The sequence below is a fragment of the Loa loa genome (genome assembly GCF_000183805.2).
Source record: "Loa loa unplaced genomic scaffold supercont3.6, whole genome shotgun sequence".
Taxonomy (NCBI): Eukaryota; Metazoa; Nematoda; class Chromadorea; order Rhabditida; family Onchocercidae; genus Loa; species Loa loa.
The window spans coordinates 52,942-67,108 of record NW_018108186.1 but is presented as its reverse complement, the minus strand read 5'-3'; the positions used below and the strand labels follow the sequence as shown (position 1 = coordinate 67,108).

General features: G+C 32.3%; 1 protein-coding gene across 1 annotated transcript; it reads right to left on the bottom strand.

The window, feature by feature from the left end:
• Positions 1-4,889: 4,889 nt before the first annotated feature.
• LOAG_01342 (protein-tyrosine phosphatase) lies at positions 4,890-10,171 on the bottom strand (the record flags this gene model as incomplete). Its single annotated transcript, XM_020445712.1, has 15 exons — positions 4,890-5,090; positions 5,323-5,526; positions 5,655-5,846; positions 6,043-6,163; positions 6,427-6,563; positions 6,653-6,774; positions 6,924-7,097; positions 7,326-7,488; positions 7,591-7,686; positions 8,191-8,388; positions 8,858-8,971; positions 9,059-9,190; positions 9,432-9,524; positions 9,799-9,844; positions 10,056-10,171. 15 exons carry the CDS (start codon positions 10,169-10,171, stop codon positions 4,890-4,892), a joined length of 2,109 nt encoding a protein of 702 aa, XP_020303857.1.
• Between the last annotated feature and the right edge of the window lie 3,996 nt (positions 10,172-14,167).

Below are 14,167 nucleotides of genomic sequence, written 5' to 3'. Positions count from 1 at the left end.
GATTGAAATTTTCAAATGAGTCATTCTGAACACGGAGCTTATAAAAGGAGCATACAGTGAAAGGAATATATAGAATGAAATTAAACTTTACTTAAGCGGAAATTATTTAATAATCACCGGGAAAAGAGATGATGTTAGTTAAACTGCATTTGCATAAAAGGAATATGGACGTCATAGAGAGATTAATACTAGAACTGAACAACTTATCGTAGTCTTACTGACTTAATCATGTATTTTTTTTTTTTACTTGAGTACCGCTTCATACATCATTATAAGCAAAGAAAAAACTGTTATGCTGTCATAACCTTCACACAAAACACAGATATACAGGTACATGAACACGGACATATGGCTGAATTTGCAGGAATTCTGTCCTCAATGCTCACACGTAGTCATATGTCATGTCGTTCCTTACACCACGTAAATCCTTTATCATCGCTAAAACGAATCAGAAATCACGTATATTTCATGCAACATCTTGCCTATCACAGTGTTGATCGCAATGCTTACTAAATGGTCTTCCCTACATCAGTTGCGCTTTACAGCTGTCGTCCTCAGCAATCAGTTATACTTTATGAGAACTTAGTATCAAATACTTACTGAAATGCCTTCTTGAATTACAATTTGTTTTTTTCTTTTTTTAATTGAAAAACACTTTCCTTCCCTATGTGAAAAAAAAAAGAAAAAAAAACTACCTTGAATAATGCTGCATTATTCAAATTTACAATCCACTAAACTTTTATTTTGTGTGAGTAAAAGAAAGAAGGCAAGAATAGGTATTGGTCGAATTTATTTAATTTAGGCAAGCAAGTATAGACATATTTCAAATCAAATTCATTTAACAGAAACTCCTCTCTGATAGCTCTTAAATTTATAAAAGAACAAATCTTAAATAATGTGATTGAGTTTCGCTCTTACTGCCAAAAACAGGATGAATTAAACTTTCATATCGAACATGTTTATTTTTAGGATTGAAAAAGAAACACGCACACACACACACACACACATATTGATTTCTAGTGCAGCAACTTGTTTGATACATTGAAAAAAATTAATTAAAAATCGAACGTGTAAGTTTTCGATATTACAACATTTTGATTCTGTGATCTGTGACATCATTACAGTATCTTCTATGGTCCCAGATCGACACAACTTCTGAATTTTAAATTATAATCTTAGAATAATGACTGCCAATATCCTTACGGGTGACAATTTCACCGATGAATTGGTTGTCCAGAATATCCTTATGGGTGACAATTTCACTGATGAATTGGTTGTCCAGAAAAACAACAATGTACCCAGTCAAGTATAAACTTGAAAATGAAATAAATCCAAAGGGAGGTAAAAAGAGAAAGACCAAATTATTTACATCTGACTGAATTGTTTGTAAGGCTAACCAATGGAAAGAGTACTGTTGGAAACAAAAAAAACAGAATAATAAATGAAATATAAGATGGAATCTGAATTGCAGAGGTCTAAAAACCTTTCCAAAAACATTTTTTTTTACAACTAAACAAATTCTCATTTATATTGTTTATTTCTGAGTACAGAATGAAATCTGCTCTATAATTATCAATTATAAAAGATTATAACAAAATTGTTGAACTGAAATGAAAGTGTTAATGTTGATTAGCATGTGATATTAAATGGTATTAAATGGCAAGCGAAAGGATCTTTGTTTCATGGATAAGGGCAAGATAAAATGAAACTGATATCGACTTCATTCCAGAAGTTGTCAAGGATGACATTTTGAGTCACGAAAATCAATAAATTTACAAATACAAACATTTGCGAGCATAACTTAAAACAGCTTATTAAGTCAGTTTGGAGAATATTCAAATTTTAAGAGAAAAGTGGAAGCTAAACCAATGATTTTCTCTATTGAAGTATATCCCATAGATCCATGATAAATTAGCTTTCTCAAGTTCTCCAAACCATTATCATTTGATTATTTGTACATTTTGGATACTTTACTTCCACTCGATTATATATTTTCTGCAAGGAAGACAGAAATTCGGGTCTTGATGACTAGCTATAGAAATACAAATTTTATCGCAATAGCCAGAGAGCTGTGAGATTCTTTGAGAGGTTCTGTGCATCATTTTATACTTATGAGACTTTTTTTTAAAGGCCAGTTTTTTAAAAACCCACACTAATGGACATTTGCGACTATATCATACCTATATTTGACTTGAAATTTGAAACATGAATACTCAAAAAATTTCTAACACCTCTCTTCTATTTCCCCAGCTTGACGATTTTTTCCTACTCGAAAATGTAACTGACATTATGCAACGAATTTACTTGGTCATAAATCATATTAAAACAGCATTTTGCGGCCAAAAAAGGTGAAAAAAAAGGTGATAACAAGAAAAGGAATGAAGTAAAATAATTTACTTGTGAAATGGAAAAAACATTAATTATAGAGAAGTAATATGTTACCACGGTAACTTTCACGACACTTTTGGCAATCGACTGACAACTAAAACTTCCACTTTGCCTTGTCCATCACACAATCTCAAATCTTTTGACGTCAAATTCTGTTTTCATGTCATCAGTATTTCGGCTTCTTTTGACTTATACTGTTTTCTTAAGTAATAAATGGCAAAACGATCCACATTATAAATGCGAAGCAAAGGAAAGCAAACAAAACGAAAGTAGAAAAATAGCACGATCTTGAATAAGTCGTAAGAATGCTATCCTAATCAATACTAATTAATATTCATGTCTACCGAAAAGTGTGTTCAAAGTACGTCCCGACCGTTCAGTTTCCTTTTAAATTTCTAATTTATCAAAATTTCAGTAATGGATTATTATTGAAGTCTGTTATGAATAACATTTCTAGAAATTCTAACAGATCCAATAATAAGAAGATAATTAGTTTCAAAGAGCTTACAGAGCACTCTTTCTTGCTCATTCACACTTACAAATTAACTCTTGAAATCCATTTAATTGGTGACATTCCAAGTATTTTCTCATGGTATAATTATCAGAAAGTAACCTCTTCACTCAATAGTACGTTTATTCGATAATTTATTGAATTTTTTAAAAGAAGAAAAATATTTCACATTTCTATTTCATATATTCTGTTTTTCCTAAAACTCTCACAGTGAAATATGAGAAAAGAGAATGGAATATTTGTTGAAGATATCGAGAGTTTGAAGTTTTGAAAGATTCAAGAATTAAGTTCCAAGCGGGGGCACTTCTCGTTGTGCGAATGAAAGTGTGAATGAATGGATTAACAATAAAAATATCGGATGTTTATGTAGGAAGAAACAGGTGATTGAGCAAAAGTGAAGATAAAACAATGAGAGTATTGCTTGACCATTTAATAAACTCATTTAAAACTGTTAGCGAAACCGAAAGTAGGAGCTCAATTCGGAATGAGACTTTTTCTCAGCTGTTTTTGGCGCTTTCGACACGAAATGGTGACAACTTCATTTTTTCGCAATACAATCAAAAGTAGTTTCTTAAACGGAAAAGAAGCAAAAAATATCTTAAAGAAATCTCTTTTAAAATTTATCCTCAGATGACAAGAGTCGTTTAACGTAATCAAATTTTCTTTTTTAAAAATTTAAAGAACCAAAAATCCGAGCAGTAATCAAGGAGACGAAATTTCTGGCTTGATCTAAGAGACTAGTCGTTCAGTCTGATTAAATAGAAAACCTGAATGGTGGGGAATTTTCAAAGAGGAGCTTTTTTTTATTGGAAGTATAAAAGTTCCATACTTCTTCAAAGTTTTGTATTCCAAAAAAAAGGCGTGTGGTTACAATGTAAAACCAGTAAACTACGGTCGATTTGAAAATATTTGTTAATCCTTGTTGTCACCAAATCGCACAAGTTTTCCAACGAAGGAACTGAAAATAATTCGACTGCTTTATTCAACCTAAGCCTTTTCTAGCCAACTAAATCTGTCACGTTCGAAAAAATGATGATTTTTCCTTATTAAGAGATATCCTTTAGAGTGGAAATGAAACGCGACGTCCCTTAATCTTTTTCTATGGTAATAAATGAAGCAGGAAGAATAATACTAACAAAATTAGAGGAAAAAAAAAAACTGCCTTAGCCTTGATAATATCATTAAGTGCAATGAAGTTAAACAGGGGAACTGCTTTGGAAAAACTTTTAGCATTTCATAACGGTGTATAAGTCCTATTACTCTAGTGCATAAACTTCTTGCCTAGAATATATATATAAATATTTCACCATCATCATCAGCTCTCTCTCAAATAGTAATCCTGAAAATAAATTAAAAACCACCCAGTGAATCTTTTCAATTAAACTCCCTCACCTAATTTACTAATCCATTTACCGGACTCGGGAAAAGTTTTTAGATAACCGATTACTACAATCGGGTTTTCCTGATGAAGAATATTGGAAATTAGTATTAGACATAAACCAATTATTTACATTGATTTCTGTCTTTTGTTGGCGATTTCCTTTTTATGCTTTATCATTTAATTGAACAATATACTAAAAAGATTGAAACTTTGAAGAAAATATCTTTGGTATGTTAGTCATTTTATAAGAAGAAATTAATTTGATTTTTTCAGCGAAAAATCATTCTCAAATTTTAAAGGTGAAAATGCAGTGGGAAAAAGATTTTCATTTCCGAAGTGGAAAAAAAATACCTTGCATTTTCGAAGTGAAAATTAACAGAAAATTCTTTACTTTAAAAGATAGCAGAGAAATAGTAAAACAATTAAAAATTAGCATATTAACCGAAAGTACGACCGTAACAATACCTTGAGGAGGTAAATTATAGGCTATCCGTTATGTATTCGAAATTCCATTCCATTTCTAATTCCCTATTCCTAAAATATAAATGATTATAGCAATCTACTGGTTTCAGATCTATTGCTTTTGCGAAATCTGATGAGCCAGAAATTTCAATCATATCGGCCGCCTCGTGGATAACGTTTCGTTAGCTGCAGTTCTTCGAAGCGTTGTTCTCGAGTATCTTGCAAGGGTATCGGCATCTGTCCAACACAATCGTGAGTCTCACGACGACAATCCGGACGTTCACGATGTCGCACCAATCGAATTAAGTCAGGATCAAGACGTGGCGATAGTAAGCGATATCCAGGAATCTAGAACCAGCAGTTCATAATTGAAAGTATTCGACTGAGAATATTCCATGATGTAATTCATCCCATTTTAACATGTGAACAGTTATATGCTTCGTTAAAAATTGAATGAATTTCCATAAGGAATAAACCTTACTTATAATACTTTGATAGCAGCAGATACTACTTCTGCTACTTTGATTTTATACATCTTAAAATCTAAACTTCTTTCAGGAATTACATGGTAAGCATTCACCCTTTGTTCGATATCGTCAATAAATGGTCTCATAGCTCGTGCTTCAATCCAGTCCTTATATTCCATATGAAAGCCTTCTGGGTCGCCTACATAATCGTGCAAGAACTTCTGCACTACTCGATGTATAAATATGTACTGCATTGGCGTTTCGATACAAAATGGTCGTTGTGAGCGCAGTAACTGTACTGCCTTCTGCACGCAGTGCTGCAACGATAAAGTTCCTGACATCTTAATTTCATCAATATCAGGACCAATGTTATACAATCAACTTCTAAGCGCCATTAAATTCGAAACAAATTATTAAACAGATGAACTACCGATAGTTGGCTAACCTTATATGGCGGTCCTTTGAGCAAACAGGCGATACAGATTTCAGCAGCAACCAGTGCAGCAGATCGACTTATCCCCAAATGACAATGTATGATTGTTGGATAAGAACAATTCCGAGCAAGTCTTAACAATTGTAAAGGTAACGCAACGTTGTCTGAATTATTCATATCACCTTGCCAGTGCTCAACACGTAACTGTAAAAATTGATCTGAATGGACAAGAGTTCAAACGTACAACAAAACTTGAAGGTGAAAGGTCAAGTTGAAGTAACCAAAGCAAGTTTCATTTGTGCTAAATTTTATATAATACATTTCCATGCAAAATCTTCAGGGATTTTAAGATTAACAATATATTAGTAATATATCAGCAGGAAATAGACTAAACGTATACTTCATCGCCTTCAGGTCCAATCACAATCAAATATGTGACACGAAACAATGGCAAACGAAATTCGTCCACGGCTGAATTGACAATTGTCAATCCATAATAGGTTATCTGATCTCCAGTTCTTCTATAAAAAGAAGAAAACAGCGCATGCTTAATTGATAATAAAAAGGTGTAGTTTATTTAATCTAAAACAATCTAATAAGTATAATCTCATATAAGTTTTTCATATAAGACTAGTTGAACACATGCATTAATTCTTGTTGGATAAATTCATTTCAAGATGAAATAATAAGTAAAAAATTTAGGCCTTGGAAAGATAACCATTAGCAGGTATGCAATTATCCGTACATTTCTTAAATAAAGTTCTCTTAAAAAGTACAAAAATACTGTATAGAAAATGCTAGCCTTGGCCAATACTGAGCACATCTCTTATCTTCTTTTCGACTTATAAGCATAAAGATATAAGGTGATCTCTCTTGCCAAACCATACGCCAGAAATCACCAATTGTATTTGCCATGGGCGCCTAAAGAAGGAAACTCTTTTCCTGTCAGTGTATTATTGGAGGAATGAATCTCACTTGCAGATTCAGATAGATAAAAGATAAATTCATACCTGTGTAATGATAAATTTATTAAAAAGCGGTCCGCCTTGAATATAATTCGCATGAATGAAATCATTGTTTGCAGCATTCGGATAAGTCAGTACGACACGAGTTGAGTCACGACATTTAATTCCTATTGTGACATTTCAGATCAAAAGTATTGTTCCCAAGTAAAAAATAAAAACAGGAAAGATTCAATTAAAGAGTTTGTTCAAAAATTTTCTTCTTGTCTAAAAATTTCATACTGTTGTGCTTTCCATGACTTTTAATGAAATTAGTTACTTATATTGCGACACAAATCGAGATGTTCGTCAAATGCATGATGGGTGAAAACAATATGATTCACTTGATTATCTAGAATTTCAAACCGGCGTTCCATGCCACCAATCATAGTTCGAATATAAACCTGTTTCCGACTTCCAATCAGTGCTTCCCACATCACGATATTATTGTAAACTAAATAACTGTCTCCCTTACCATTCCTTGGCATCTCTTAATGGTTGTTTATTCAATCAACGAATATTAAAAGTAGTGCATAAGTATTAAATGAGAAGTAGCACTTAAACTATATTTCCCTTGCCAGATAGACTAGTTAGCACTTCTAAGTTCAGCAAAACAGTATCTTACATTTATAAATTCCTTCTGCAAGATTTTTTTTTCTAGAAAGTAAACATGAAAATATACATCGATCATGAAGTCGAACTCGATCCAAATCATTCTGCACATTTCGATTGAATTCATTCATGCGTCTTATGATTCCATTTCCATCCCAATCCTTCTTAAAAAATTCTTCTAAATTACTATTTCTGTAGTTTAGTTCATCATTCTCTAACCATTTGCTCACTTCCTGCAAATACTATCGCAGTAATAATCTTAACTTGAAAGAAGTACTTCATAAAAATAAAGATTCCGTACTGAATATTTCAATACAAAATGCAATTCAGATTACCGGAATTCGTGTAAGCCGGTGATAGAGGATGAAAGAACGCGCATCTTCGAGATCCACTTTTTCGTTTCTCGTAAAGAAATCGCTACTGATACCAATCTAAAACAAATCTTTACTATCACATTCCAATTAATTAGCCAGACATATATAACGAGCTTACCGAACAAATAGCCCTTCACATGTCATTTTTTCAAAATTATACAATGCACCATAATATCATCAATGAATATGAGGCCATACTTTGAGGAAAATGGACAATCGTTTGAGAAAGGATTGCTATTCATAAAATATAATAAAATTCAACCGAAATACACTGCCAGAAACAGCTGTATCCTGCAATACATAGATAATGCATGCACTTCCACAAGTACTGCATGTGTTTGCAGTTTGCTCATGCTCGCCCCCTTGCAGGTGTTAGCTATCAAAAATGGCACTTATAAATGATGAGAAGGCTTATCAGCAATCGGATTTTCATATTTTCGTAACAAGTTGTCAATAAACCGGTTGATAATTATTATTGGTGGTAATTATTGAGATCATGAATTTTACAGTTAAATTTAACGAAAGCCGTATCTTATTGCAGAGTCCCTGAAGAGGAAGAACCCAAGCAGGACGATTTTCTGGTTTCATTTTGCCTCTGCTGTTGAATTCCTTCTTATAATCGGATTTCCATGCATTATCATAACGGACATCATACAACATCATCTCTGCGAGTACTGTATTCCTGGCACTTTTTTTAATCATATCATTCACTGAGTTCTTGTCTGCAAGGCTAATTATGCATTGCTCTAGAACATCTCTCTTCAACAATTAACACTTAGACCAAGACCATACCAAATAAGTTCAGTTCCTTCAAGTCTGAATTATAATCCTGAAATAATGCATGAACGAATGTTGACGCACTCAGAATTTTGCAACAGAGACTGAAATTTTAAAAAAGGGCTACATGCGCGCTACACTGGAGGAATTAGCGTGCTGTAACCATTATCGAAACTGATAACCCCTTGAAAGTCCTCTGTGATCAAGATCGGAAATTGCAATTATTTCCCCTGAATTGGAAATTCCTAGTAGGTGTGAGTCATCAGCTTATGTTGATCACTTAATTTTTGCAAGGTAAATTGCTAGTTACTGTATGTAACCGATCAAAGTGGCTTAACTAAAATTGGCCATATTAAACTAGAAGAAATAATAGAAATAAAATGATTAATGTCCTGCATAGTGAAGTATCACATGAAGTTTACAATTGAAAGAAATAAGGAGCACAACTCACTTTGGGTTCGATAAGCCGACAATTTTCATCACCCAAACGTTGTTCTAATAACTTTTTCTGTACCATACAGGTGTAAGTTCCCGGTTCTTTGATATGCTTGCCATCAATGACATTCTGGTAAATGTTTAAGCTGTTAAACGGAGCGAGAACCAAATGTGTCTCTGTTCTGGACATTTTCCTATTAAATTTGCTAGGAATTACCTTTTTTTCACCCTTTTGATGATAGCCATAACCCGGCATATTACGATGTACAATCTTGTGCAGATGAGTTTTCAGAATTTCAGGATTATTCTCAACTTCCTTTTTCACTACTTCATATTTCATCTGAGCACTCTGTAGAAGCAGGAATTAAAATATTCATTTCGATCACCATATGATGTTGAACAATATATTTTGAAGATGGCATGTTACATTCTATTCTAGTAGTCATAATTTATTTGAGAGTATTGGAAAGTTAATTCGGATCTCAGAGATAAGTTTACTCTTCAGGAATGGAGCCAAAGAAATGTTTTATTACGCGTCAAACATTCATTGGCTTAATACTAATTTAGATTCAGGAATTGTTTTATTTTACCTTATAATTTGCAATTTTCAACCTTTCTGCCAATGTTAAAGTGCTACTATTCGTTGAAAAATCAACTGGAGAATGATATACTTCAGCTACAGCCTCAAAAACAGGTAAAAGGATAATTGCAATCAAACAGTACTAATGATCCAGGAAGCAGACATAATCACTTTTGCTGTTTTCATCAAAAGTCCAAAAGTTAGGATATTTCCAAGGTTGAACTATTACACGAATTATGTGAATTGTTAGTATTATTTTGCTTATTGCTAGGAGAATTATGAATTTTGTTCAGCCAAAAGTGTTACATTTCCAATTAATTATATTATCTTCTATCGATTTGAAGATTCCTTTCTAACCATTTCCCGTTATAACTAACCTGTATCCATTCTTCACCACCTGCATCTCGCGCAATTTCAACTGATCTGAAATTGAATCGAATTATATAACTGTTATTCCTCTGCAGAAACATAAAGTCTTTGGTGGACTGTCATACAGTGTCATAATTCCATAAAAAAAAAAAAGCATTTTTTGGATATTGTAACAATTTGTTGCAAGGATAACTGTAATCATTATTGTAAAATCAGCTCAAAGTACTTTTTAAAGCCAAATTTTTAAGATCATCGATTTAGGAACATAGAAAACAGTTTCCTTTTTGGCTGCTGTGTGGTTGCCAATAAACATAATGCAAAAGTTATAAGTACTATAAAATATCGCACTAATGTCATTGCATGATTAATTAATGAGTTCATCTGTCCTCACTACATTAATTCAAGCTATTACTTACTTGTCTGATTTTGATGGATAGAATTTTGCATAAATGATTTTTTGATAACAAAGATTGTTTACTTCCCTGAATGCTCCTTCTCAAAACATAACAGTAATCTATTGAAGCAGTCAAACAGATACAACTAAACCGATAATTCACTAGTAGATAAATTACGAAATAGTCTTATTAGTCTGATGCAGCAATCGAATAATCCATTAGACCTTACTCGCTCTTATTCTTCTTGGTCATTTTGTTTTGTTTTTTCACCAAATGATTGAATTTCTTCAAAGAAATATTATTGTTTATTACACTTCTGTAAAGTTTTTGAACTTTAATCTTAAGGAACTAAAAACTTTCAAAAATATAACTTCGAGTAACTAAATTCGAACTATTTATTAAATTTTGGATTCTTATGATCCATTTTAATTTCGAACATCTGCTCCAACTCTTTCTGATTAGTACCCTGCTTACTTCTTGTTCTCATGCAATGAGTAAAACACGTAGAAATTGTAAGTTATTAATGAATCGAAGTGAATCAATAGCAAAATTGATGAAATAAATTTAATAAAATTCGGATAACTACTGATTCAGAATTTAATCTTTTATGCTTAAATTTTTGTAAACAGAAAAACTACCCGAAGCCATTTTGGTGTGAAAGATTGCACGTATCCAAGGCTATCTGAAAATCTTTTGGAAATTTTCTTATTTCTATTGGAAAAATGTAAAATTCATGAACGATTTCCTCAGTGTCATTTTGCTTAGTAATAATTTAAAATTTAAATACTTTAGAAAAATTCTGTCGTTCTTTGAGAGTTTCAATAGCATTAAAGTGTTGAAAATTCATTAGCATTATTTATGATGAACAATTACGCCTAAAAGACTAAAGAGTAAAATTAAAATCAGGTATCAAATGATCATACTGCTTTATATCATTAAGAAAAGTTGAAATAAGCACTAACCTGTCGATAATGAGAAGCACCTACATTATTCAACGAATTTGATTTTGCTTTAACATTTATCATGGGCGATCTCGGCATTAAACTCGGCTTACTGTACTGAAAAAAAATGCATGAATATTGTACTGGTAATCATGTTAAACTGAATAGAAACTTAATTATATAGAGATTAAAATACTGGGAATGGATAAAATAAGCGGTTTCGAAAAAACGAGACAGTACAATTTGGCACTATCTTATTTTTTCGAAACTGCATCACTTGAAATCAATGATATTATTTTTTTAGTGCAGTTTCCTAAAAATTCCAAAATTAGTGAAATTACAACAAAAATAGGTTGTGCATACGAAAAACACACCTTTTCCACCAATATTTTAGATATAAAAATGAATCGGCCAAATTCTCCATTCTAATTATGAATTATAATTTATGAAAATACACCGATGGGAGCAACTAGTTCCGTCAATTCTGTCACATTATATCGGAATTATCACAAATGACAATGCAAATCTAATAATTCATTAGCTATTCAAATGAACTGATTTTTCTCAGATATTGAACTTCAAAAGTGACATCATATCGCCAATTTTTTGAAAACCCTTAAGAAGATGTAGAAACTTACATTAGCTTATTGTTTAAAGTTACACCCTAAAACTTCTTGTCGGCTTTCCCGGTAAATTTTATGAGAAACCAAGAAAGATGTCATTATCACGGAGATATATAACACTAGGATGATCAAGCTTTCTGACAAAAGCATAGTTTTTCACATTTTCCCGAATGTTCTAATGTATATCATTTCATTATAATTATCTACAATCAGTCTTATTTGAATACCTTTCCGAGAACAGCAAAGAATCCAATTTTTCGAAGAAAAAGAACTTCTTCTAATTTTTTTTCTGAAGTTCTAAAATTTTATTTAACAATTTAAGTTTTTTAAATCACTATTTTTTGAACATTTTTCAAGTAACATTAGATAATTGAAATGATGGTGGCTAGCTTGAAAAGGTTTATAGCGTCCCAAATGAGCAAATTTAGCATAAGTTTAAAGAATCTGAAAGGAATTATAAATAATTAGATTATGGGATAGAGTAGGGAAGAAGACAAAGAAGGTGCATGTGTGGATGGTGAAGGATGATGGACATGAATTTACGGTAGTATGGCCAGAGATTTTAAGTTTTGTCTGGCCTTTAATTACAACACGCAATATGAGAAGACATGGATAGTTCAACATAATTATTAAAAAATAAAGTTTCAAAAGTGGTTGTTGATGATTTTAAGAGGCAGAAAAAAATGGGGCAACCCCCTGATGCGTGGTGGACAATTTGTCTTCTTCTACACTTCTTAATGTCTCTTATCATTCCCTCTTCATTCCCTTCCATTAGTCCTTGAACAAAAAAAAAAACCAGAAGTCAACTGTAGATCATGTAACAGGAGAGATATTTAAACTAATGGACCTATTCCATTAGCAATGTCCCCCTTACCATACTCCACTTCATTCCACAATATAGAAAGTTTGCTGTCAATGATACGAACCAGCACATGTAGGCAATGACATTTAATGAAGCTGTTATTGTCGCTGTTGTCCTTCTCAAGTTCACGGACCATTTTCGATTCTTGACTCTTTCTACTAACATTACAGATGTCAGTAACTCTGTAAGGTGCTATTAGGAGGTATGGTTCGGAATAATTCCTGAATTTCAAAATAATTTTCTATTTTTTGGCGCTCTGCGCTTTTTCTTAGTCTCTACAAAGGCAGAAATCAGTGTGTAGACTGAATGTCAACAGTGATTTTTAATTTCGTTTTGGATCGTAATTTTGTCCGGAATAGAAGCTCATGTCCATTAAAAGTTTCATCTGCGAGCATTTATTCTTGCATGATCAGTCTTCTTAGCTGTCTGATAGATACGAAGGAAAGAACTTGGAGGTTAATCATGACTAAAAGTAATAAATGGATGTATCCTCCAGCAATTTTTGAATTTTCCAACAGACGAAGGTGAAGCAAAATAGCCGCTGGTCATATTATCGAGCAATTTAATTGATTTTTTTTTCCATTTAATTGACACAGAGATTTTTAAGATTTCATTTTAAAAAACAAACTTTTTTCGGTGAAATTGTTACTGAATCTTTGATAAAAAGTTTAACAATACTTTTATAAGGAAATGCTTCATTTTTCATGCAAATTTGAAAATTTATTGAATATAATTGCTACAAAAGTCACTAATCTTCCAATAATAAAAGAGCTATTTGTCATAGTTGTTCGAACATAAATGATCTGTCTGCTCATCCATTTCATCCGACTACTGTTTTTAGTCTGCGATATGACCAATCCTTCCTGAACTTTCACCCCTCCAATTGCCGTATTTCTTTTCCTGTTTGTGTTTCCCATTGTATTAATGTTATAAAATCACCAATTTAAACCGATAAGGGAAAATGCTGGAGAAAGTGTAGTACATTCTCTGCTAGAAGTAAAACACAGCCAAGTATCGTCTCTTCCCAAAAAGGTTTATAATATTAGCTTTTCCGCATAGAAATCCTATCAAATTAACCTTTATCCATTAAAGAAGCTTTTACTCTGGCAAGTTAACGTGTTTAGGTTTACCAATGATATAAGAAATAGAAGTAATCAGTGAGGGATACGTTTAGGTATTTCTTCAATTATTTTTATTACCGAACGGTTTTCAATCATACCTGACAGAACATCTTGTTTGCTGCCATATTGACATTTTCACTTCTTTTTAATGTGTTGCAATCATCTGGTAATGTTTCATCTTTTATCAAAGGTTTTTTATTGTTAAGATTACAATTCACCACTACCGCTGAAAATCTTCTTTTCGAAGTTTGTATTTTACACGTGGAAGAAAGAATTTCATCAATAATTATATTCATATAGTGTAGAATGATTTTCTCTTTGCTTAAATAGTTTGACAATTTACAAAAATATTCTCCATTTTCTTAGGTTGGTTGTATGGTACTGTATGCATACTTTGTAAATTGAAGTAGTTCAGAACTCAGTTTTTTTTTTTTT